A 27,308-nucleotide genomic window follows, 5' to 3' on the forward strand; every position below is an offset into this window, starting at 1 on the left:
GCTCAAGAAGAGTAAGGAGGAATCACAGCAAGAAGACAGTAAGAAAACAGGCTTGTACCTGACTGCAGGATGCCAGGTTGGTGGAGAGAAGCAGCTATCACCACAACCAAAATGGGAGACTAGATTGTAATGTGCTGGGCAGTACTTTGAATACATACAAATAATATCTAAACTTTAGAAGTAGTTACCTTCAGAAGGAAAAGCCAAAACCCACACAGGTTTTCCAGGCTGATTAAAGAAATAATTTTGAAAACAACCTTGTTTCTTTTTTGCAGCTTGCTGATCCCTCCTTTTAGACTTGCTAGTTGTCTTTGATAAGGTGCAGTTAATTGGTCAGGCATTGTCATTATTGCCTTTGATAATGTGCAGAAATTTAGTGCTGAAAATAAATACATTTGTTCTTCCAGTCACCAGAAATTAGTGAAGCAGTACTTGTTTAATTATAAAACATATGTGTGCTTTGTTAGTTTCCATCTGTCTGCTTGCTGATTTGCAATTAAATGACCAGAAGAAAAAGATACGTCCTGTGGCAATTCAGGGGAAATGATTCATCTCTAATGTTTCTGTGTTGTGGATGTCTACAGAGCAGCATGTGGGAGAGGGGAAGAGGGGATGTGTGCATGGAAGGGGATGAGGAATGCCAAAATTCCTCTTTATTCAGTTCAGACATGTCCCATGGTCATGAAATCACATGAGGACTCCTGCTAACTTACTGTAACTCATCTTTGTTTTTGGAAAAAAATGGGGAGTAAAATGGAGCAAGGAAGAAATACCTAATGATGAGAGGAAATAGGATAGCAGAAGAAGGAGGCTGGTGTGGTCAGAGTGAAAAGGAAACTGCAGAAATAAAAGGAAGTATGGAAAAATGTTAAAAAAGTTAAATTTAATTTGAGTCTCTGGAAATGATTAATTGGAGATGGAAATTGAAGTGTTTTAGTTGGTCAGAGATTTTCCTTTTGCTAGAAAAATGTCAGGCCTTATTTATTGGCCCTTTTTTCTATCTTTGAGCCAGTTCCCTTCTATTAACTCTCAGGGAGTGATGCATTAGTGAGTCAGGCCTGATACTCCTTATAAAATGAGACACTGAGAAGGACTGGAGTATTTTTAAATTAATATGGGGGGGAGGGGAGGGTAGGAAATAAAAATGAAAAAAAAAAGGTGAACATGTGTTCTCTTCATAAACAGTTTGGGAGATTCACAAAATGATTTACTCTGTAAGGTATTCCCATCACTGATAAAGACATGCAGTTTACCTTCATACAGCATGGATGGGTACAATATTACCTTCTTCCCCTCTCTCCTTCATGTGTCCCTGCTCCTTCTTGTCTTTCTGAAAAGCAGTATCTGGAAGGAGAGTCATGCCCCTTGTAATTCTGGACACGGCCTGCACAGGGAAGTCTCAGGTTCGGGGAGGGAGCTGTCTAGCATTTCATCTTCATGAAGACTGGCAGGGAGGGGATAGCCTGCCAGTATTTTCAGTTGGATGTTCCGAGGTGTTTTATTGATCAGCATCAGCATCCATCACTAGGTATAAGGATAACTGCGTCAGAGGTAGAAAGGGGAGATTGAATGAGGCTTTCAGAACTGCCAGCTTGATGCTGGTGGATCTGTCAGGAGTTGCCCCCCCTCCCCCCGCCCATTGCTTTGCTGCTCAGAGCCTCTTGGGTGTTCTTGTGCTCTGATGGAAGGTGGGGAGAGAAATGGTGAGAGGGTTATTCTCCAATGAGTTTGGTGCTGTCTGATATGGAAGACTTCCTCTGCCCCTTTGGGATGTAAAAGAGGCTGTAAAAGAGGATTTGTGAAGAGAGAGGGAGAAAGGAAGGTAGACACATTCGGTGTTTTCAGTCTTGCCTCCCACACGATGGATTGTTTTCCTCTTTCTCCAGATTTCGTTCATTGACTTTATTCTTTACCAGCAGCACCAGAGAGGTGCTGAGGTTCCTTATCTCAATAGCATGTGTCCGTGTTGGCCCAAAATGTCACCATGTCACAGCTGCCCTGCCCCATGTCCCAGCTCCCACGTCCTCTGTCCTCTCCATAGCAAGACTGCCCAGGCCAATGTACTACAGACAGAGTAAATAAAGCATAGCTTGGCACCTTCATCAGCAGTCTTAGCAGGAGAGTCAGAGTATGAACAAACAGGTGCAGACTGGACTTGCATTTAGTCTTTTGCCCTTAGAGCAGATTTCAAATTGCTCATCTGAAACAAAAGGTGCTATTTCCTATTTGGACCAGCCTCAGCTGCCAGCAGCTATTGCACGCACCTGATTACGCAGTGCGATAAGTCACTATTGAAAATGTGACCTTGAAGCCTCCGAAAGTTTCTATTATTTCTCTTTATGGCTTTGCAGGCAACTCTCCCAAGCTTTAACACAAAGCTTTATTGCTGGTATTGCCAATGATGGTAAAAAAGGACTGATCCCAGACTGTGAATGTGCACATCCCTGTCACATCACAGAGAGGAAAGAAAGCTCAGGATGTAAAGAACAATTTTCTTCTTTGGAAGAAGTCTGGAAACAATAGTGCATCTAAGTTTCAGTTTAGGAATGCTCCTAAGAAAACATTTTATTCAAAAAGTATGCACCTTTTTTAATTTACACAAAGTTTTTTCAAGTGTCTGCCAGCTGAATTTTGGTTCTTTCATTTTCCCTTTACAGATGACGACTTTTTTCATGAGCTTCCAGAAACTTTTCCATCTGATCCTCCAGAGCCATTGCCCCACTTCCTCATCGAACCCGAAGAGGCTTACATTGTGAAGAACAAGCCCGTGAATCTGTACTGCAAAGCAAGCCCAGCCACACAGATCTATTTTAAGTGCAACAGCGAGTGGGTTCATCAGAAGGACCATGTGGTGGACGAGAGAGTAGATGAAACCTCTGGTGAGTTTGTGTTACGTCATGAAGGGATGGGAATTAACACCATTAATGTCAAGCCCACTGTTGTAATCAAGCAGCTGTTTCATATGGCAGCTGCTTTTCTTTACTCCCGTTACATCTGTGAATTCTATATCTGGCATTACAACATGTTCCTGTCACAGCACAGAGGTGATGTCTGCATCCAGGGCAGTTGGTGAAACAGAAGTGTAGAGCACCCTGACCACGTCTGAAACCAAAAAACCAGAACTATGCACAAACAAAATGAAATTCCTTTCTTAAGACAGGTCTACTCCCAGTTCACTTCTCCAGTGTCACAAATTCACAGTGGTTGCACTGTGTTGTTGTCACAGCCCAAGAACCACATTCTCCCCAAAGTGTCAAAGAGCAATTGGGTTGTTACTAGAATGATGTTTTCTTAGGGAGATATGAGAAAAAAAGGAGAACTTTAATCAGTTTTCATCAAGAAAGAAGGAGAAAGGACACCTGGGCACACTTTAGAGCAGTGTATTGATCCAGAGCAAGCACCTGGCTGTTATTCATTGCGCTTCTCTGCCTGCTCCATAGAGCCTGTTAGATGGAGAACTACAGTAGGTTAGCATCCCTCCTCAGTCAATACCAGAAATCCCACCAGCAGTCATGGAAGTAAAACAGGATCCTCATAGCATAAAAAAAAAAAAATGGGGGAGGTTTTAAAAACTTGAGTAATAAAGCAGTGTTTGGGAAGACTGGTAATCAATAGAGTCTGAGACACATGCAAGGAGAGAAGCAGGACTTACGGCTGTTTTGATGGCTCTGAGAAATAACTGGATACCAAGCAAGAAGGTGCTTTCCATTTGGGAATTACCCCACCACTTGGTCTAATTACTTAGAAAAATAACTCCACCAGATGTCTTGGAAGTCTCTTGTGAACCAGGTTTTATTTGTTTCAGCTCATTTATTTGCACAGAGATCAAAAGCATAAGCTTTTCTTGGTACTCTCACTTGAAAAAGAGAAGGTGGGTGTAGGAAGAAAGGCTGTAGAAAACAAGTCTGTATTAGACTTGGGGCCTGCATATTCATTTGTTAAAATTGGCTTTTCCACAAGTTGACTGCTGGGGAAACACTAAAAAAAAAAAAAAAAATTCATGTTGCTTAATACATCTTCAGGGATTTTTACTCCATGGGGGCCCAAGGGAATGAAGGGCAAACAGAAGGAGAGCTATGACTGGGTTGATTTTTTAAGCTTTTGTGAACATCAGCATTTAGAAACACGAAAATTTTTCACTACAGGTGAAATATTCATTCTTTTTTTCTCAAAAATCTCATTGTGGGAAAACTTGGTGACGCCATAAAGCAAACTGCATTCTACAAGTGTAAAAGGCCAATCTCTAAAAGAGATACATCAAAATATTTTAGAGGACAAATACTTTGCATAACAAACAACAACAATTATATGCAAATGAGAACCATATCCAATTAAAGATTAATATAATCTACTGGAGTTGGGTGGGGGGAAGAGGGTGTCAAAGCTGTGCACATCAGGTTATTAGCACAAGAGCCACAAACTTAGTCATACCAATAGCTTGTTAAAACGAAACTGTCATCAAAACCCAAGTATGTCAGTCAGCCTGGTTGTTGCCAGAATATTGGTTAATGCATGTCACAGCGTTTGTGCACCTTCCTGTAGGCAGATTTGGAATGTAGGGCTCATAGCAACATAATTGGTATAGAAATGGGTAAAGAATTTAATTCAGGTTGTGGTAAAATAGTGTTTTCTTTAAAGCAACGGAAGCTCAGGAAAATATATTCGCTGCAGATGAAGCTGTAGAAAAAAATTGCAGGAGACTGTGACTGTGAGGGTTCATTCTGGTGCCCGAAGAAGGAGATACCAGCTTGGCAGCTTGCACCAGTCAGGCTGGCAGAGCCCTTGGACTCTATCACTTTTGATACTATTTTGGTTTCTTTCGCGATTTTTGACTAGCTAGTACAGTTGTAACCTAGGGCACAGCAGTAATGACTGAGCTGCTCAGAGGGTGATGTAAGGATGGCAGTCCAAGCCTACAGTGCTGCTGCTGCTGCCTGCAGGCTTGTGGTTAGAGAGGCAGGAGAAATTGCCCACAAACCAGATTAGGTCTAGACTTCACATGGGTAACCTGGGGCTCAAAGGGATCTCACTCACACAGTGTTTCTGCAGGGTCAGTCGTGTAATCCAGCAACTGTGGGAAAACTCTGTGCTTTCTTCTTTCCTGGTATTTTATTGTTCTTCAGTTCTGTTCTGCCTCCTTATGAAAAGAGGATCGTGCTGAGGAGATATTCTGCTGCTGGGTTGGAACCAGGCTTTCAATTCTTTACACAGACAAGCAGAGCAAAGGAAAACAAGGCAAACAGACAATAAAATATGAGAGGAAAGGAGTAAAGGTCACTTGTGCTTTCTTTTCTAAAGGACAAGTAATCAGGAAGAAAGCGAACTAAAATACAGGTGTGATGCTAGCAGTACATCATCTTGGGATTGTAAATGATGCATGAAAGAGAGAAATAGGTTTTGATTTGCAAAAGATTATGTGTTCATGGACTTTGAGCCTGTGCCCAGGAATGAAATCTATGTAGAGATGATTAACTCTTCTCATAAGGCAAATTTGTTTCTGTCATTGATGAGACCGGAGAAAACAGCACAGCAATAGCAATGGCACACAAGATGGAATTAGTGTGCAGCCAGGCTCTCATTGAAGAGAGATGCTAGATAGAAATGTTGTATGTATTAAGAAGGTTAATTTTTTAGAGAGGAAAATATTTATATAATTTTTCTCTGTTTTTTTTTTTTTTCTTTGTGAAAGAGAGAAGGCAAAAAATAAGAGTAATAGTTATATATACTTTGCACTGTGGGGTATTTTTAAACAGTGGGTAAAGCTTTGCTGTAAAGAACATGCATGGGGACTCTGTGGGAGTTGTTGCCGTCTGGCTGGAGAGGATGAGAACCGTAATAGTGACAGGGTGTTCTAGTACCACTTTATTTAATTAAATTAGCCTGAAGAGAGAGCCTTGCAAAATATTTTACACTGATCGAGTCTGAGAAACCAGAGGCTTTACAGAGAATATCATTACACTCTGTTTTTAAATCCTCAGACTCACTGGAATTTTTCTTCTTTATGGAAAAAGCTAAGCGTTTTCATAAAGAAGTCAAATGGGGGCTTTGGAAACGTCTGGTGCACATCTTTGACTCTTTCATTTCCTATGTATGTGAAATACAAGGCAGGTCATCGTCTTTTTTATGCCTTTATGTCTCTGGAATATTTTCCCATTAATGTAGGAAAGAATAAGAACACTGGTTTTAAAAAACAAATATGAGAGTTCTGTTGAGGGAACATTTGATTTTATGGCTGACTGTCATGAAAGATAACAGCAACAAAAATAAAAGGCGCCCTGCAGAACTGGTGCTTTTGTGGGCAAGAAAATTCCATTGTTACAGGGCAGGAAGTTCAGTAGCATCAATAATTGTTAGAGCAATTTGTGCACATTTTCCACATTATTGTACCTCTGAAAATGACTATGGCAAGAGATTTTTTTGCAATGAGAATGGCAAAACACTGAAGCAGGTTGCTCAGAGAGGTGGTGGATGCCCCATCCCTGGAAATGTTCATGGCCGGGCTGGATGGGGCTCTGAGCAACCTGATCTAGCTGAAGATGCCCCTGTTCATTGCAGGGCATTTGAACTAGATGACCTTAAAGGTCCCTTTGAACCCACACCATTCTGTGATTCTGTTACTTTACTTTGCATGTGTGCTTTTATGGAGAAATATTTTCCAAAACACGCATGCCGGTTCTGCAGTGGTGAGAGAATTGTGCATGTATAGAAAATCAGTGTCTTGCACCCCTTTCATTTGGACAGAGGGATTACATGCTGCTATATCAGACCCCACATCCCAGTGATGTACAAGAGAAAAGCAGAAAAAGATCTGGAGGGGTTTTTTGTCTTTCCAGTTTGGATATGCATTGCAACATTTCCTCCTTGACTATTAAGGTGAAATGGTCTATAAACCCCCTCTTGCCCTCTGCAATGCCAGGGACATGTTCTTCTCTCTCCTTCAAGCAAGGAGAAAACTTTTGTGATTCTTAAAGTGCTAATTAAATAGACATATTGGGCAATTCAGCCAGCATTATTGTTTGCCTACACTGTCTGTCTTCCTCTGCTGGGATGTATAGGGAGAGGAGGGCCTGGGGAGTTTGCTGATGACTGCCCCCCCCCCCCTACTTTTGTCTGATTAAGAGGGTTTATCAAACTGCACTTGGAGTGGACAAATACACACTTCTTTTCAGAGAGAAACCTGACTTCTTTTTTTTCAGTTTCTTTACACAGCCACTGAGATTCTGACACTTAGTTCCCACCATTACCATTCCCAATTAATAAAGTATTTTTGGATGATTTGCAGATTCAACGAAAGGAGACTGAGCTTTTGCCGTAGGGTCAGCATTGATCTGGCAAATAGGAGTTTGTTATCTTAAGCAATGGGTTTGGCAGCCTGTCGAGGGAGTAGATACCCAGCTAGCCAAGTCTTTAATAGATCACCCTCTCAGCAGAAAGATCAAGGATTGACATCTGCCCTTTTGCCTTCAAAAGAGCTCTTACAAGATCCTGCAGCCAAGGCAGCCAAGGGGGGAAAGCTTCACAGTCACTGTGCTCTTCTGGCACCATGTACAGAAGCAGGAAAATCACTCCCAGCACAAAAGGCTCTGTGGCTTCATCTTCCTCTCTGTGTGTACATCTCATGAAAGCCATTTATTTTGGTGTTTGTCACACCGCATATTAGAAGGCTGCATTGCCCTAATGACAAAAGTCACAGACGTTGTTTAAGCTGGGACTTCTGATTGTACAGCAAAGATCATTATACAGCCTCTCATTTTGAGAAGTCGCATTTGTTTGTCTTAGTATTTTTTATAAAAAAGAAAAGCCGTTATTTCTTAGTATTGCATGTCTTTGAATAACAGCGTTGAAGAACTTAATTTGGCAGCCCAAATACAAAATTCCAGTGCCTCCAATCCCCCAGTAAGCACAGCTCAGGGAGAGATGTGGAGGGATAATGTTTTACTCGTTTCTTTTACCCCTAGATCTTCCTTTCCTTACAACTATTTTCTTTCTCTGGCCATCTTTTTTACTTAATCTCTTTTGCTCCTTGACATGTTGTAGCCTCCTAATTTTCTGTATTATTTTTGAAGAATCCATAAGATAAGGAAAAAGCTATTTTTCCGAGCAAATGTGACCAGTGTCCCTATGAACTTCACTACACAGATAACAAGTGATGCTGAATGCTGCAGTTAGACCTAGCCTGCAATATTTTCATTCTCTGAGGTAGAATACCTTGGGGTTATGTTAGTAAGGGTAGCCACACATCATAAATAAGGATTGCTTTCATTCTGCCATTGTCAGAAGTCATTTTATTTTCCATTTATCATTGGATCAAATCCATTACAGACATCAAGCACCCATATACAAAATAATTATTTCTCAGCAACGTATTGCCAATTTTCAGCTCTGCTCCTTCAATACTCTGCTCTAATCCAGCTCGTTTCAAGGAAATTTAAAAATGTGCCTGAGTATCTCTTCCCAAATGCTCCTATTAATAGTTTTGAGATGTGGGTTAGAATTGATACTACAATCTGTTTTCTTCCATAATTTGAAGTCTGTTCCCTCTTTGGAAGGTTGCTGCAAGTGAAACATGCTTATATACGTATGGTCTGAAAGGCTGCGCGTGGTGCAGAATGAAGCACATAACTCTGTTTCTCCAAAGAACTGGAACTCTCTGGGGAAATACAGGCTCTTTACTTCCATAAAATATATGGAGAAACCCAGGGGTTTTTTCCTACTTGAAATTTAAGTTGCAGACATTTTTTGCTGTCACTTGGGCCATCTTCTTTCTGCCTGTTGCTCCCTGTGTCCTGACAGGCAGCTCTCCTGGGGAAGAGGAGCCCTGTGCCCATTACTGCTGCAAGAGCATCTTCAAAATCAGCTGCTGGGAATGTGGTTTCCCCTCACCCAGATCAAGGGAATACCCATCAACAAAGCTGCTGCAGACAGTGTTTTCAAGAAGACAAAGTTTGCACTTTTATCTTGAGCAATTAGTATATTTGGACAGAAAAAGTAGCCATTTTGGAAGCATCAGAGGAAACACACAGAGAGGTAGAGAACCACCATTTTCTAGGACATACATTTAAAACAGTGGGGGTTTTTCGTTGAAGTAAGTGGAGAAATTGCTAAGGTCAGGCCATACCTGAAGAAGGGAAATAAACTTCTGTAAACAGAATAAGACCACTGGACTAGATATTTGCTTCTGGAAGCAAATCTTACAGGCAATACCAAGCCATGCCCCAAGCCCAGGGAAATTATTTTTTTCTTTAAAGGCCTGCAAAAGACTTGATGGTTTTTGTGTTTAGACTCAACTGAGTATAGTATTCACTTAAAATATATGCTTTAACATAAAAATAATTTATTATTTAATCAAACTGTTGTATGAGGGGGTTTTGTCCCTCTAAGCCTTTGTGGAAGGCTGCATCCAGCTCTTAGACCAAGACACCTTCTTTTTGTGTTCATAGCCATTGAGACCTGCCTGTCCTTCTGCTACTGCTGCCCTTTCCAGCAGATCTTTTTCTTGTGGGTGTGTGTGCCCAGCCACTTTTGCATGCAGCAGCAGTGGACCTTAAAAACGCTCCTGGTGCTACTCTGACTGGGGCATGTTCTCCCAGCCTTGCTCTATCCTTCAGGGTACTCAGGCATGCTAACAGAGGGAGCTACTCTTCCTGTAAGTTAGTCCCTCTCACGCTCCTCCTCTGAGTAATGATGGGCCCATGGGAAGGGTCATTTGCCCATTCCAGATTTTCTGTGTATTCACCACATATCTGTGCAAATCACTCAGTGTCTCTGTTATTTACCTCTGCAAAGTGCTTTGGGACCAAAAGATAAAAGCTTTAGGATATTTATTCATTTCTTATGGCAGCATTAACTTCCTATCTGCAGCTGTTTGCCTGATTGTCCTGGAGGTTTCCTGTAGGCTTCTAGAAAAACAAATCTGAGACAGGAAATAAAGTTATTTAAACTAATTAGAAGAGGAATATGGATGCCTAGTGCATCTGAAGCTTTTGAAGATAGCCCCTTGAATATTTCCAGTCTATATCCTATCTCCTCCAAGTTTTTCCTTCATTAAACCCTTTGTTACACACTCATAATCCCATTAATTCCCCAAAAGACGTCTTTTGACATCAGTCCACCCACCACAGCTTCAGACTAGCCACAACTTTGCACAGCAATGCTTCTTTTTTCCATCCATGTTCCCCAGCTCCTTTTGAGCCCTTTGTGTGGGATCTGGAGCCCTTGCGGCGAGGGTGGTCTGATGCCTGAAAGGCTCATAAATGTGATCTTGATTTGGAAGTGAGTCCCAAAGCTTAGTCTCCATCCTGCACCCACTGGCCTAAATGGAAAACAGCTGTTTCTTGGATACAGTAATGGCAGAAAAGAAGAGCAGGGTGGAAAAGAAGAGCACATCCAAGGTCTTGTGGGCTGTCAAACAAAAGTGCTGCACTCAGTAGCACCCTGGCAGGAACATTTGCATCCTGTAAGTGTAGTTTCTTCAGTTAATTAAGTATGAGAATGTGTAGGACTAGTAGATCTGTAGTTTCTTCGCAAAAATACCTGAAAACACTCAGGAAAATGGAAGGTCAAAATGATACCTTACTTTTTCTTCTGGGCAAACAAGTTACAGTCTGATGCAGCCAGGGTATGTGGCTGTGGTCTAACACCGTTTAGAGACATTGAGGTCTTAGTGACTGTGCTAAACATTCAAGTGCTTTCCAGACTCCCTTGATATCTGTCTAAGCTTGTTATCTCAGTTACCTGAGTGCTATCTTCTATGTTTTCCTCTATTAGCTCATTAGGCAGAGAAATCATCATCCGAAGAAGAATTCTTATTCTTTAAAACTACATTGGAGAAATCCTTTCCTTTTTTTATATTTTTAATGTTTTTTTAGGAAAAAAAGCGCATTTGTATGGAGCAAAGCCATGCGCATAGATCAGATTTAGTGAGGCTATTTTCGCTGTGCAGGTAGGGTGCCAAATCACCGCTAATACTGAAGGGGAAGAGAGGTGCCTATCACACGCTGCTGTGACCTGTCCAGGATCTAATTTTGTGCTGCCTTTAGAGGTTCACTGCCTGTATTCATTTTGTCATTCCCTTGCATTCCCAATTTGTACATAAATGAGCAGCATGATGTGGTAAGTAGCAGCAGCATTGCCATTCACCTGCAAGGTTACCTACAGCTCTTTCTCCTCAGGTTTTGTTGGAATGTCTTTCACAATTCCTCGTAACTGCTCATCCCCTTCATATTTTGATTGTAAGAGTAGAAAGTGAGTCTTTTGTCAGACTCTTCTGTCTCTCCTACCCCCTGAATACAAGTCTTTAAGCCCTTGCAGCCTCTTCTATTTTTCGCTCCCAGGTTTTGATTCAGAGAGGCTCTCAGTTGGTTGATTGCAGTTTCTGGGTTCCCAGTGACTTGTATAATTATGTTTTTGTAATGAGGCTGATGCTGCACCTGGGTTGGTTGCTGCACTCTCCTCTGAAGAGGAGTAAAGACTGCCAGCCCTGAGGAACAGCAATGCCTAGAAATGGATCAGGTTTGTTTTGGGGGTTAGATTTAGTGCTTTTGTTTTCAACTAAGGTGGAAACTAGTATTGGAATTCAGAGCGGTGGGTACCTAGGAAAAAAAGTGTAAAAGGAGGCAGCTAGACTTACAGGGATACTATAGATGGCATTTACTTACATATTTTAAAAGGTCTTTTTTTCAAGTCACATGGATCTGCAGAGGAACTTGCTTGCATCCCTGGTACCCCCCTCTAGGTGACGAGTATCATGAACTGTGCTGTACCTAGAAACATGTACACACCAAAGGACTTCTGTGACCACCGGGCTGCCCCTTTGCACGCCTTCCTGCCGTGATTCCTTTGTTCACTACGAACTAAGAAAAACCTCCTGGTGTTCAGGAGCTGGTGTTTTGACTGCTGCCCTGGCACAACCCTGAAAACATGATGGGTGGGGGAGCAGACATTAAATTCCCAGAGCTTCATCTCTGTCTGGAGAAAGTCACTTCACTTGACAGCGCACTGGACAAAGCTGCTTTGAAAGCAGCTGCTAGCCTTTTTCTTCTTTTCTTTTTAGTTTTCTCTTTCTTTTCAAGGTACCCAGGTCAGCTGTGAAATGCCATCCCCAGCATGCAGAACAGCAGTGGCAAAAAATGATGGGGGTCTTAAACTTCTTCCCCAACCTGCTGTTCTTGCACATTGCAGACTAAAAAAATAGGAAAACCACTGCTGAGGAGGCTCCCGAGTGACCCCTTGTGTCACATTCAGACTGTCCTTGCTCCCACAATAGCTGCACCAGCCACTGAACTGTGTCATCGCATCAAGTTCACAGAAATAAGGCATTTTCATGTTTTCTCTGCTTCTCAAACCATGCAAAGTGGATGTGGTACATATGTACATGTGCAGATACATATTTTAGATCTATAACACATACAAGTCAGTAAGTCAGTAAAATAAACAACTTGATGTATATTTTTATATATAAATTTATACACAAACCCATTTATTGTTCATTTCCCTGCCCCCCTCCACTATGCAAAGGGAATGTAAACATGCTGTTCAAAATTCAGACGCTCTCGGTTGGCTTCCCAGATGTTTGAAGTTCAATAGATTCCTTTTTTTTTTTTTTTTTTCATAATTTCCCCTTCTTCTTCTTGTGAAGTGCTGAACAACCATTATTTCTTTTTGCCTGCACATTGAGATTCATCTGTAGGCTCTAGACTGCCTCAAAAGTGCTTCAATTTTGCATGAGCACTAAGCTGGGGACTGGGAAGCATTCCCCACTGCTGAAGGCCTAGATCATTAAAAAGAGCATGTAAATCCTCTGAACCAGAAATAAGAAGTGCACAGATTTTCTTTGTGAAGTCTCAACTGCTGCTTTAAGTAAAACACAAACCATTGGCATGTTTTTTTCCTGGCCCTTGAAAAAAACTAAACCAACATCTTTTCTCAGCTGCATGTTCCTCAATCAAAAGAAGGGAAGATTGGGCTATGACCCAAAAGCTGGAGCTGCTAAGAGCTCATACTCAGATGCTTTTCTCTGTGGACAACCTGTCTTCTTTCCACTCCCAGTAAGTAGCACCAGCCAGGCAAGGAATTGTCTGGGTATTGCCACCTGGGGCTTCTTAGTGTCAGGATAGCTTTTGGGTCAAGATGCTTTGAGTCACATTTGTTTCTGCTCCTAGACTTCAGCCTCTGTGAGTTCAGAAATGACAATGCCCATTGTTAAATGTAAATATATATTTGTAGGGAGGTTTTCTTTGGAGTCCTGCTACACTGGAGCTCATTGCTTTTTTTCCAGGAAAAAGGAAAAAAGAATGTGGTGACTGTAGCACACACTGTTGTATGTGGAAGAGAGCAATGAATTTTGGAGCAATTTGTGCATATTTGCAAAAGCTGCTGTCAACCAGAAAATAGCCTTCATTAAGAAACAAATTGGGAGGTGTTTTTCTTTTATCTCTGAATGGTTTGTAGGCTGAGAACAATGCTGTTCTAAGGTATTAAGCAGCAGTAGTTCAAGGGTGATGTAAAGCAATCAGCTTTACACCAAGGTTGGCCAGGGGAGGAGATAGAGGGGCTATTTTACCTTCTTCAAGGGAACAAACCTACAGGGCTGTACTGCCCACCCCCACCATGCTGGCAGGGACCAGGGCACATGGTTTGTTTTCCACCAGCATCCAAGAACTCTGTTTTGAAATCTTCCCTGCATCTTACGCAACTTGGTCCTTCAGTTGTTAATGGGAAAAGAACAAAAACGCCTTGTTTTCACTAAAAGAAAACAAAACCCAAACAGAATCCATGTTCTTTAATTCCAGTTCAAAGTAAAATCTCTCTGAAGACGGTCCTTTGTAATTTTTGTTTAAGTCAGCCAGTTAAAAAATATTAGGGGAGCTGGGATTTTAGCTTAACTCAATACCGTTAGGTGGTAATTAGAAAACATAGGTTGGTGATGCAGAGCTATGCAAACTTGACATGGGCTTTAAAGCAATCTTGACTTTATTGCATTGCTGTCTTCACCTGTGTTAATTTGAGTTAAGAATATATCTATTTCCTAAAGAGAAACTTATGAAGAGGCCAAAAATAGCTGGAAGCCTCTTAATTCAAATATTTAAGCTAATATTTGTGGAAAATTGTTTGTAATCTTCATGCTGTCATTTCGTGTCTCCAGCCAGCCTCATTTTACAGAAAAGCAGTATATTGAGACAAAACCAGGTGTAGGCAGTCACAGTGTGAAGGATTACTGGGTGTAAAAGCTGTTTACTCTTTTAAACTATATCTGGATATCTATCTGTCTATCTGTCTTTTGTTAAGATTACAGGTACTCCATATAGAAAATAAGCTATAGGCAAAGTGTGCCATTCTGCAATCATCTCAGTCCCATTATGGTGCACAGAATACATTTTTCTCAGCAAGAACTTTAATATTTGAAGCTGTTCTTCTTGTGCATAGCCTATTTATTCATTTTTAAACATCAAATTCTATAGTTTAAGTAGTCTGATATATTCGAGTGGAATAACTCTCTGACTGTGAGGGATCCATCTCTGCAAGAGGGTAAATAAATTTAAATTCCTGCATAGCGCTGATATTTTTTTTTACCTTTGTAAAAAATTTATTTCACCAAGCAAAGTGAACAGACACAGGTTGTTTGTAGCACCTGTGATGAGCAACTAAATAAATTGGATACGTCATTCCAGACTATCCATAAGTAAAAAGATCATAATTCTTGGCTTTGATCACTTAAATTTTGCTATTAAAGGTAAAAGGACAAAGGACTGTGTAAAAAGAAACCAATCTAGTTCCCTTTTATTAACTGTTTACAGTCATACCACTTTGACTTGTGGTCTCGGCCACTTTCATGAAACAAAAACTATGCGTTTTAGGTATTTTTGGGGTGATGCTTTGTTTGAAATCTTAAGAGAGGTGAGGAATATGAGAACTGAAAATGCTTTCATTCTTTTTGCCAAACACTGTGGAGATAATCCATCCCCTCCTGAAATGATTGCAAAGGTCTGACTTCCTTTTTTGGTATCAGGATTCTCCTTCCACCCTCATCTTGCACTATAAAAGTGTGTATACTCACATCCTTCGAATCTGTCCTGACTGAGCAGCATTCATAAAGTATCCCTTCCCACCCCTCTCCTCCTGCTGATAGCTGGGAAAAGGGACTGTGAATCAGAAAGCATGGCCTATTTCAGACTGGTGCTGATTTATTTCAAGGCTGCACAAGCCACCATACTTTTTGCTGTGTCTAAGCTGAGGACCTGAGTGGGGACAGACCGTGGTTTTCTAAGTGACATGCTGTATAATTTGATTCTATAGCAGTATGCGTTCCGTGGGTGTGCAGAGGAATCTCCCTACTCCAGAGATGTTTTGCTGCTGGCTCCCCAAAGCCTCTTCCATCAAACAGAAACACTGTCCCTGCTCTCTGTGTCCCCACCCAGCAGTGGGAAGGGAGATTTGGGGTATCAAGCATTTGGGGGAACCTCTGCCTGTCTGAGCAGGGAGGGAACCAACAACACTGAATACCAGGTTTGTGAGGATGCTCTGAGAACTGACTTCAAAAAATTGAATGTGTAAAGGGTTGCAAGTTACCTTTGTGAAAATGGGCTGTATTTCCATACTTATTTGCAGTGGCTGTGAGATACCTGCAATCTATATGCAGGTATTACTGTAATGTCTTTTTCCAGACCAGTAGGTCATAAAGTTCCATCTCCTTGAGAAATGTGTTCTTTGGCGTATGTGATTACTAATTAATGAAATACCTTTTGGGCAAATGAAAGCACAAAAGCACCGAAACTGTTTGAACTTCTACTTACAGAGAAAATGAAGTATCCATGCAGTTTCTTAAGAGTTTGTAAGTGCAGTTTAGTCTTGCGACTAAATAGTTCCTGTTTACTGTTCTGCCAGAGGGTTCAAACACATACCAATGTAGCACTTGCACCAAAATTGCTCTATCAAAGTCCTGAGGAGTATTTTCACACATCTTGGGTATTAATATCAAATGCCGAGCAGTTATGACAGCCAAAATACATCAAAACAGCTTCTTGGCAGAATGGTGGCCAGTCAGGTGTAGATATTAACTCTCTGACCCAGGCTGGCTCGAGGCTGAATAATTACATTTGATTAATTGATAATAATTTTCTTTTTTCTGATGTTTATGGTGATCATTTATTTTCTTGTGCAGTCTTAAATAGTCACAGAACCTTGAGATATTTTTGCTTCCCTAGAAAGAAATGAGTCTCATCAGCAAATCTGTTTCTTTTAAAATCATTGGGAAATTTGCCAATTACTTTGGTGGATGCAATATGGAACCCATGAGTTATAATTGCGGTTATCAATAATCTGCCATAATATCTACAATTACATTACATTTGCATACATTAAAAAAGATAACATTTGTGCCTCTGAAGACCAGGTAATCTACCTCACAGTTTGTATAGCCAGCTAAGCTAAGCACTTGGGGACCGTGTGTGTGAAGTGTGTCTTTGCTTGATTGTGTTTCTAGGATACAGTTATAATAAAAGGCCATGCATATAAGGCATGATTCCATCTTCACACTTCCTTTTGCTCCATGAGGGGTATTAACTTGGATTTTGATATACACCATGAACCGGTGCCTCTCCCTGTGCTTATTGAGCTGCACACATTAGCAGTAGGCAGACTGAGCAAGGTTCTTTCCACCCTCTGCCTCCCTCTGCCTCTCTCTGCCCGTCAGTCCCTCATAATGTGCAGAAATAAGTAAAGTTTTACCCCTTTTCAGAGCCTAAGTTGTATTAGTCCCAGAAATACATTCATTTTGAATAAGCTGTGCTAGTAAGTAGGCAAAAATTTATTTTATTGAAATGAATGGTTGAATAAGCTGTGCTAGTAAGTAGGCAAAAATTGTGACTTATGGACAACCTACTTAATTCACTGGACTGGGACATAATTGCAGACCAGTTACAACAAATGTGACGAGCTTTCTTTGTTGCTGTCTTTCTCCCTGAACTGGACAGTAAACTACTGGGGCAAAACAATGTCTTAGACTGGTTGTTGTACTTTAGGTGCAGCTGGTAACTGAGCCCCACACAGCCTCTCAATCACTCCCCTGGTGGGATGAGGCTGAGAATCCAACAGGTAAAAGTGAGACAACTCATGGATTGAGATAAAGGCAGTTTAATAAGTAAAGCAGAAACCACACAAGCGAAACAAAGAATTTATTCAACACTTGGTGGGCAGGCTCCTTGGTTCTCAGGAAGGCATGGCTCCATCACAGGTGACTTGGAAAGACAAATACCACCACTCTGAGCATCTTCCTTATCCTTCTCTCAGCTTTATATGCTGAGCATGTCATCATATGGTCAGGGATATCCCGTTGGTCTGCTCTTTCTGGATTTATAGAAGGAATCAAGCATTCTAGCTGCCCACATTGCTGTTATTTCCCTTCAGCTATGTTTGTTTTGCATTGCTCGAAATAGGAAGATCCTGACTTCTTGTGGGTTGTTGCACCATCTAAGTGATTATTTTGTAATTGTGGAAATGTGGAGCTACTTAAGAGTTAAAAAAACCCCCCACATTTATGCTGTGTATCTTCACCTGCTGTATAGCTTAGCCATATGAAGAACTAGACTGAAAAATTCAATATATTTCTAAAGAAGAAGGTAAGGTAGAGGATTTACTTACTCTCTGTGAGAAGATGACACTTTGTTACTTAGCACAGTGACAAAGTAGAATAGGCCAGTACCAGGTAGATTATATGATGCATAAATTATTGCTAATCTCCTAGTCTATCTTGTCCTAAGTATATTCGGGCACAATATAGGAACTCATTTTATAAAGCAACTTCTAATTTTGCTCTCAAAGATCGTGCACTCACCTATAATCAAGCAATTTGATAAACAGTTGCCTGAATAAGAGGTGCAGCATGTCACCTTGTCTGGAAATACTGAGACAGGGGTTGTTCAGCTTTTTTCTCCTTTTTCCTTTATTTTTTTTTTACTTTTTCATTCCTCTAGCTAATGTTTTTTGGTGTAGAAGCAGAAGCAGGTCCAACAGAGATAAGATGAAGATCTCTGAAGTCATCATGCAAGGGTTTTCCTGCACTTGCTGCCCACATGAGATGGATAAGCAATACACTCCTGAATGAAAGCAGAGAGAGTGTGCTAGCTCCTCAGTGAAATCTCATGTACAGCAGTGTGTCAGCTGGTAACAAGGCAATTGCTATCTGAGATATGTCAGCAAATTGTAGTTTTTGCAATGTGGCCTAGAAAAGGATTTTCTGTTAGGGGTGATGTCGGAGTGTGCTAGCAGAAGGAATAAGATTGCAAGTTGGTACAACAAGGGAAACATGTCCCTTTGTGCTCTCCCCAGGGTCTGAGGGTGGGTGCATTTCAGCTGGTGAGGGTTTTCTCCTAAATCAATGTGGCTGTTTGTGCAATAAGGTGCCAGTGGGCAATGCTGGGAAGCAGTGGTGCAATCAGCTCCGAGTTCTGGCCATGGGTCCTTATATCCCAGATGATCTTGTGGCAGTACCAACTGGTTTGATACATTTTTAACTCTAGGACAGATAGTTTACCTCAGAGATAAAGACACAATGACATTTTTGCTTGTAAGCAGAAAGAGGTAGAATTTATTTGCTATGGAAAGAAGGTGTGTGTCTTTTTGGTCATGGCACAACTGTTGATATTACTCAAAGACCAAATTACTTTGAATAACCTGAAACCTGTCCATGCTTCACAGCTGTCCCAAAAGACATTACCTGTAGTAGCCTGTTATTTTGAATTAGAAAGCATCTCAGGAGGTCAGAGATAAAAAGTTCTGCTGGTGCATTCAGAGGGAGCAGCTATTTGCTGTATAGTTTTGTATCTTCCACAGACAATCAGAAAATGGCATTTGTGTCTTGAATGTTAAAACTATTTCATAATCATTATTAACCAGTATGGTCATTATGAGCCTGCTTGTTTTGGCCCTTGGGTAACAAAGTTCACTGCTCCATCAAACTCTGTCATAATCAGCCTTATTATAAAAGCATAATATTGTAACCTTCAAAAGCTCCCTGGGCTAGTGCAATAAAAACTGTGGGAACGAACTGAAGTAATCTTTAGGCTAACAGCAGTTGCACTGGGAAAATATAACAATTTCTATGCATGTAGTGTACATGCTCCCTCCCCACCCACTTCATGCTCTTCTCACCAGGACAAAAGCTATCCCTCAAACCCTTTTTGGAGCCAAATTAGCTCAACAAAGCAGAGTAAGTTTATAATACAGTATTCCCTGCATATCAAATGCCCATGCACTGCTTTGATTTTCATTCTTCGGAGTGCTGTTGCCATATTTTGAGGATTTCATTTCAAGGAGAAGAGCTATTAAGTGTTTCCCCCAAAGTAGCTGATTATTCAATGGCTAAAGATGTCAAGGATAATGAAATAAAAAAGGAGCTGGGCTGTGATAGTCTCTAGCAGGAAGATGCATCTCATTAGAAGGCATTCCCACCAGTGAAGTCTGTGGTGTTCCATGCCTTAACTCCTTTCTGCTGCTAGGTTGTTGCCCAAGTTTGGGATGCAGGCAGCATGCAGCCGCAGTGACAGCGCACAACTGTGTGCAAACAGTAATTAATCGCTGGCTCCCTGAATGGAGCCTCTGTGAGGCTGGAGGCAAATCAAAGGGCTGGCCTGGTTTCCAGTGCTTGAGGAACACGCCATGCAGTACAACTGGGAACATTCACATTATGAATATCCCCTTGTAAGCCGTGTGGCAGGAGGCTGAGGGTAGCCAGCCTCCACAGGCTCAAGTCTGTGCTCAGCAGAAGGACCTGCCCTTTGGTGTTTGGTGATGGGGACAAACTGTGCATGCTCTGATCCAAGGATAATTCAGTTCGGTTTCCTGGCAATTCTGGAGAGAAAAAGAAAATCAATCTCACTACACAAAAGATTTGCATGTGAATTTATATATTCAAGGCCCTTTGCAAGATTATGTTTTTGAAATGGCAATGGTGTTCTCTACAGGCAGACAGGCATTAGAAATTTGTCGATACTTGGGCATCATCAGCAAAGACCAAACATGCTGAGAAGAGGTGTGAGTGCTCTCTCCCACCCCCACCCTGTAATTAAGAGTCTTTTGACCAGGCAATCCATTTTGAAGCAGAGAAAGGGGTTGTGTGAGTATGAAACCCACAGTGGTTGTCATTAGAGGATCTGCACATTTTGCCAGCAATTCTCGCAGTGGTGTCTGAGACACCGCAAAATTTCCTTGCACTTGGAAGAAGCAAAACAGCTTCCCCAGAGAGAGCAGTATGTGGGAAATGTGGGCAAATATCGGTCTGCTTGGAAGGATGGCAAGTGGGTCACTGTCCTCGTGGGTGCAACTGTGGGTTTGGGGGAGGGTTGTGCTGAGATGGGTTATAGAGGCCAGGGCCAGAGAGACTGTGAGGCACTGAATTGTGTTTCACTGTGTTATAAAATCTCTTTAAAAATTATTCCAGTATCTGCAGCATATATGACAGTAGTAGTGCCCATCTTGCAGCTTGCAATAACCATACTGCAGCACATGTGCTCATCATTACAAAGTATCATTTTCTGCCGTCCTAAAAACCATTTTCCTGGGCAGTTCAGTGTCACAGTGAAAGAACTTCTTCCTGTGCTGTGTCTGTCTAGGATAAAGAGATGAAGTACTTTATCAAAAGGGCTAAGGAAGTTGTATAAATTGAATGACTATGTGGTTTTATGATATATCAAAATAAAACTGCGCTGCAATATCTCTTGATGTAAATTGTCCTAGAGATGTGGTACAATTTATATTAGCTGAGGTGCTGTTCCCCTGATTTGTCTAAAATACATGCTGTATGTGATAAAAGTCAAAATCTCAGCAATTAGTTTTTCACTCACCCACATCTCTCATTATGCAGATAGAGTGGAAGGTTTTTTCCCTCCCCATCCTTATGACAGTCTGTGTTGCTGAGTGGATATTTGTAGAGAGCTGGAAGGACTCCCAGCAAAGCTGCAAGCAGACTTCTGTAACTATCTTAAAATCAAGAGGCATACACGGTTAGAAGGGGAGCAGGGATTTTACCTTGGGATTTATTTTAAGGATCCTTAGGTGCACATGTCCAGGTCATATGCATGGGATGCCCCCCCGCCGAGTCTATATCCCCAAAGATCGGGTATAACATTATAGGTTTTACTAATTAGCGTATCTATCAAAGATTCCCCAATGAGAGGTTCAAGTGAGCCCCCCTCCCCAAGGAGCCTTCCCCTGGATGGTTCTATCTTGGTTTACAGAATGTGTTCTGGAGAGGACCTTGGGGTCTGGGGCACACTGATCCCTAGCTATGAAGCTTCTGAAATGTCTCTTAGCTTGACAAACAAGTCCAAGAATGTAGGCAAAAAGCACTGAGAATACAGAAGTTGTAAAAAGGTGTAACGGGTACGAAAGAAAAGGCAAAAAATCTTTATGGCATCACATCAGTAAGCCCAACACTGATCAGTGTTCCTTGCACCCTGACAGGTCTGATTGTCCGGGAGGTCAGCATCGAGATTTCCCGCCAGCAAGTGGAGGAGCTCTTCGGGCCGGAGGATTACTGGTGCCAGTGTGTTGCCTGGAGCTCCGCAGGCACCACCAAGAGCCGGAAAGCCTACGTCCGCATTGCATGTGAGTGCTTCGGTGTGCAGCTTGGGTCTGGTGGTGTTTCCTTGAGGAGAAGTGCAATCCCTGCCTTTGAGGGAGATACTTAGTTTCCAGCCACTTAGGCTCTGTGTTTTGTGCAGTTATTGATGCATACTGAAATGGAGGCCTTCAGAAATAGTCACAAGAGTTTCAGTTTATTCTCTTCTTAAGAGCTGAACCTCATTCTTCTCCTATATGTGGCGTCAAAACCAGTATTTATTGGGTACAGCAGTTTTATGTTTCAATAAAAGTGTGTGATACTAACAAGAAGAAACCTTAACAAAGCAAGCTATGAAAAGAGGCGATAGCTGTTTTCTTCACAGACCCACAGAGTGTTTGAGTCTGGAAGGCACCTTTTGAGGTTATCTGATCTAACCCTTGGCTCAAGCAGGGCCACTTAGAGCCAATTACCCATGACCATCTCCAAATGGCTTTTGAGTATCTCCAACAAAGGAGACCGCACCAGCTGTCTGGGCAACCTATGCCACTGCTCAGTCACCCTCACAATGAGAAAGTGTTGCCTGATGTTCAGAGTGAACTTCCTGTGTTTCATCTTCTTTCCATTGCCTCTGGTCCCATCACTGGCCTCCACTGAAAAGAGCCTGCTATGTCTTTGTTGTGCTCCCGTATCTGGTGTTTATACACATGGATGGGATCCCCCTGAGCCTTCTCCTCTCCAGGATGAACAGTGCCATCTCTGTCAGCTTTTTCTTGTTGGAGAGATGCTGCTGTCATCTTTGTGGCCCTTTGCTGGACTGCCTCCATATAGCCATGTGTCTCTTGAACTGGGGAGCCCAGAACTGGTTCCAGCACTCCAGGTGTGGCCTCACAAGGGCTGAATGGAGGGAAAGGATGAGCTCCCTCACCTGTTGTCAATACTTTTTCTCTAACACAGCCCAGGACAGCATTAGCCATATTTGCTCATGTTTGCCACGTTTCTGACTCATTATTGGCTTGGTGTCCACCAGAACACCCAGGGTCTTTTCTGTAAAGCTGAAAATATATGTCACTGCAGTCAGACAATAAAGCTGCTGTTCCTTAGCAAAGAAAAAAGTGTGTGTTTAGCATATCATATGATCAGATTGGGAATATGAGTTTGAAAGTGGTCATCTCAACCCTAGTATTTCATCATTGTTATTCATGGCTACTAACCTCAGTATTTATTTGGAACCATTCCCAGCTTAGACCCCAAGAACACAGGGCAACCAGTTCCCTGAAAACAGATCTTCATTTGACTGTACAAATATTTAATGTTCATTAATTTTCAAAGAGGTTCTTTTCTTTGTAATAGAGTAGTCACACTGGGGACTCCCACTTCTCTTTCACATGATGAAACACTGTTCTGTATAATAGGAATAAAATATATCATCTAGAATTGCCTCTCTTCCACTGCTTTCACCTCAGCAAAAACACATTTTGTGAGAAAAGGTCATTAGAAGCTGTATTTGCAACATATTTCCTGTACTGTGCCTAACAATTTATAATGGGATACGAGAATTCTTCCAGCCAAATAAAGCTTTTCACAGACACGTTAGGGGAAGGACTCTCTGTCATTATAACTCTCCATTAAGGGCTTGATTCTCTTTCTGTTCTTGAGAAAGTACTACTTGGTTAAATCCTCAAAGAGGAGGTACCTTCTTATAAACATCCAGATACAAATCTCAGAGGTGCCATTTGAATACCCATTTTTGAATGCTTTTAGTCCAAGTAACTGACTGGAAAAAGGGACCTGTGCTTTTGAGTACAGGACTACCTTCAGAGAAGAATTTCCCCAGGGCTAAGGGGAATTAAAATTATTGTACAAAAATATCCAAAATGCAAAAGCAGAAATACCATTACCTGTGTGCATATTGCTTTCCCGTGGCAGGAAGCTTTTCAAAACTTTGAGGATTTTCCTTTTTTGTACTGAAACAAAAGAGAGTGATTTCAATTCTTTTTTTCTTCCAAACAGTCAGCATTTCAGAGAGGCTTAGCAATGTTTGAACAGGTTTTTTAGATTAGGACTCTGCAGTTAACTCATTCAGTAGATTTTCATGTCCTGCCAGGTAGCCCTTAACAGATGACCATTAAATTAACACAGTTTGGAAGTATTTTATATATACTTAAGTGTATTTTACTTGATATTTAAGTAATTTTAGTGTGCTGGCATACCTGTGCACCTAATTTCTATAAAACACACAATCATTATGCGTGAATGCAAGTTATTTTATATCAACTGACATTCCCAGGTGTCCACATTTCTATTGAAGGTGCTCATAATACAGAGCTTGCTTATTTTTCTTACTATATTTTGGAAAAAGGGGAACAATCGGTTCAGTGATTTTTCCAGAGTCTCAGTGGCTTTTTTTTTTTTCCCCCCACAGAAAAGTCTAATTAAATAAACACCAGGAAGTTTTATAGGCCTGTAACTCAAATGTGGCTTTGTATTTTACTGAAGTTTTTTTAACCTCTTGTCCCTGAATTTGGGGTTCTTGGACAGCTGTGGCACAGGCAAGTCACTTAGAGTCCTTGGGGTTAAGGGTTGAAGTATTAGTCCTTCCATCTGCAGACTTTAAACCAGCAGCAAAAGCACATTCTCTTCAAAATTGTCCATGCACAGATTTCTAGAAATTTCTCAGGTAACTCAGGCCTATTTTTTAGGAACTCAGACAGCTGATGTGGGGAATATGCCTTACTTTCTGACTTTATTTGATCTGCGAGATGACTGTTTTAAACTCCATGTTTTAAACTCAGTTACACCAACACTCATCTGTATTCACAGCTTTGACTTCTTAGGACTGAATCTGCACTGGCAATATAATAGTTGTGTCACAATAAACTTCCAACACAGCTGGTTAAGTACTCTGATGGTTACACATGAGGCTGGGGTACGACGTAGGTTCTATGCAGTATTTATTAATCCAGGCAGTCAAGAATGTCCAAAAAGGGACAGAAGAGTCCATCTCTCCACATCAGTCTGTAGCTATAGCTGCTTATTTGTCACCAATGTGGTCTTCCCTTTTAATTGGCACAAGAGTGAGCACTGACACCTTTAGGAAAGGTGAGGGGCCAATGAAGTGTGTAAACTACTTAAGTGGAATTATTTGTCTTAATACCCGAACCTGGTGATTTTATCTTGGCAGGTAAAAATGTAGCATAGCTAGCCATATCTAGCACATTAAGAAAAGCTTCTCTCCTCTTTCTCTCTCTCTCTCTCCTCCTCTCCCTCTCCTTTTCTCTCCCTCTCCCTCTTTCTCCCTCTCCCTCTGCCTATTCATCTCCTCCTTTTCTCCTCATCCCCTTTCAGTCTTTTCTCCCTTATGCCCTTATGTCTTATTCTGAAATTATTGTGTCCTCTCAAGGGCTGGAGCTGCACTCCATTAAAACAAACAAACAGAAAAATAGCACCCAGCATCACTGTTCACTGAGCGTGTAATAGAATTAACTGAAAAGTAATTTGAAAGTGTGAAAAATGTGCATCCTGGAAAAGCAGCTTGTGTTTGTTTAATACAGGGTCAGGCATGTGTCAGAAAGTACATAACAACCTGGTCAATGGAAGTGCTCTGTGAAAATCAATTGCAACATTGCTTTGACCAAGAGCTTCAGTTATTCAGGAAAGGAGTGATCAATAAATATGGAGTAAAGATGCTGCTGGTTTTCAAAGGTTGCCCATGCTGGCAATATAGACAGGAAAAGAGTCTGAGTCTAAAGACAACATTCCAGCTTCCCTAAGTGTTCAGGGCATTTAAGAGCAAATCACTGTTGCACTCCTGGATCATGAGTATGCTGGGAAATTACTCCCTTCTGTGCAGGCTGTTTGTGCAAAGGCATGTTTTTCCTGTTTCATGGAATTCATCATCCCGGAGCATTGGTCTCCCCATGAGAGCAGAGCTGAGCATTTCATCCTGTTAAACCAGCAGATTTGTGGAGATTAATTTTCACTTTGCCATTTTAGATATATCAGAAACCAACAAAGTAGTGACACCTAATGTATGCATGTTGGTGGAGCTGGAAAGATACAATAAATTTTCTGAGGTATTTGCCTAGGAAAGTGCTAAAACACATTTCCTATTTATTCGCACATTTCTGATTTATTCTAGGCAAATCCTATCAGGAGCCTTAGGAGTCACTAATATGTTTTGATACAGTTTTCCTGCTTAATTAAAAATTTTTCCTGTTGTGGAGGGAGGGAGAAAGGAGAGGGATTGGGCAACTTTACCTTTGACTGTGAAAAATGCAACCAAATATAAAGTTTTAATGTGAATTTTCTGTAACAGAGCTTATGTCATTGAGCAGATAAAACCGAACAGGGCAAAATTCCTGATAAAACAATGAATGAGATCTGAGCCTGTGTAACCAAAAGTAGAATTAAACCCACTGGAAAATACATCTGATAAAGACTAAACAGTAGCTGCAGGGTTTGACCTAATTTTTAGATCAGATAATAAGGGGGTGGCTAAGACAAATTGCTTTGAGCCCCTGTGCATAGAGCAACCTCACTTTCCATTTGCACCAGTTTGGTGTTGCTGTAGCTTCACTGACTTCATTATGTTAACCCATGCCCTCCTTGAGAAAATATAGTAAAAATTCAAGCCCTAAATCTGCTCCCAGGTTTTGGATTTGTTGGACATCTATGAGAAAATAGAAGCTTTTTCTGTAATTTCTGTTACCTGATCTTTCTTTGGTGTAATGGATGTGAGTAGTTTTTTCTTTTCCTTTATTCATTATCTTAAAATCAGAATTTGAAAAACAAAAAGAAAAAAAATTTTAAAAGCCCCTGATATATTAAGGAACTGTGCTTGTTAATCTTTTTTATAATTTTGTACTAGTTTCCGATGTACTTATCTGAAAGCCTTTATTCCCCCAGACATTTTTTCAAAGGCATGCAGTTAATATATGCATGTCAGATACTGTATACTGATAAGATAAATGCAGTACAGAAAAATAGATTGGTTCATCTGATGGTTTATTGCTGCTTACAAGGGGTATGCAGTTATGCAAAGAAGCAGATATGAAAAACAATCACATATTCTTTACTGATACTTGTTTATCTCACCTTTTAGAGCTGGGGCCCACACTCTGTGTCACATGTCTGCAGTGCCTTTCTTTCTTCCTTCACATACCTGATCCAAGCAGAGCTGTGAGGACACGTGCAGCCACAAAAGCATTAGAGCCCTTTGCAATAGGTACAAGGTTGGGTGGATGTTGAGATAAGCAGAGGGAGCTAGGAAGGCCAACACTTAAAAATTTTTGATAGGAAGGTATGTTCAGGTAATCCAGTATTAAAATCCAGTATTAAAAAATATCATAAAAATGTGGTTCGTGTACTTTGGTAAGTGTGTATGAGAGTTAGCAAAGATAGGACCTTAATTCCTTCCTTCCTTCCTTGTGTACCATTTAAGTTGCTACTAATCAATATCTGCTGCTTGTAGTGAATAAAGGGATGACTGAGGCACGTGGTCTTGAGATTACTGACGAACAACAGATTACAGAAAGGGCAGCAAAGAGGTTAACTGTGCATTTAGCATATTCAATCCTACCTACCACTCTGCTTGTGCTCCTGATCAGCATGTTTCTGTACCACTTCCCAAGTTAACAGGCATGACCACTCCCAAATTTAAGAATGCTTTTACAACAGTAATAAATACAAATTATATTTCATTGAAGAGCCAAGACTCTATCTAGGGTGGACTTGATGTTAGCATTGCTTAAAA

General features: G+C 41.1%; 1 protein-coding gene across 1 annotated transcript in view; it reads left to right on the top strand.

Moving 5' to 3' along the window:
• The first annotated feature begins 779 nt into the window (after nucleotides 1-779).
• UNC5C (unc-5 netrin receptor C) overlaps nucleotides 780-27,308 on the top strand; it is a 97,820-nt gene continuing 71,291 nt past the window's right edge. Inside the window, exons 1-3 of the mRNA XM_017745108.1 lie at nucleotides 780-855; nucleotides 2,658-2,879; nucleotides 21,457-21,600. Of these exons, the coding sequence (XP_017600597.1) occupies nucleotides 780-855; nucleotides 2,658-2,879; nucleotides 21,457-21,600 (442 nt within the window). The remainder of the gene's footprint in view (nucleotides 856-2,657; nucleotides 2,880-21,456; nucleotides 21,601-27,308) is intronic.

This window comes from Corvus brachyrhynchos, unplaced genomic scaffold (assembly GCF_000691975.1).
Source record: "Corvus brachyrhynchos isolate BGI_N302 unplaced genomic scaffold, ASM69197v1 scaffold249, whole genome shotgun sequence".
NCBI lineage: Eukaryota > Metazoa > Chordata > Aves > Passeriformes > Corvidae > Corvus > Corvus brachyrhynchos.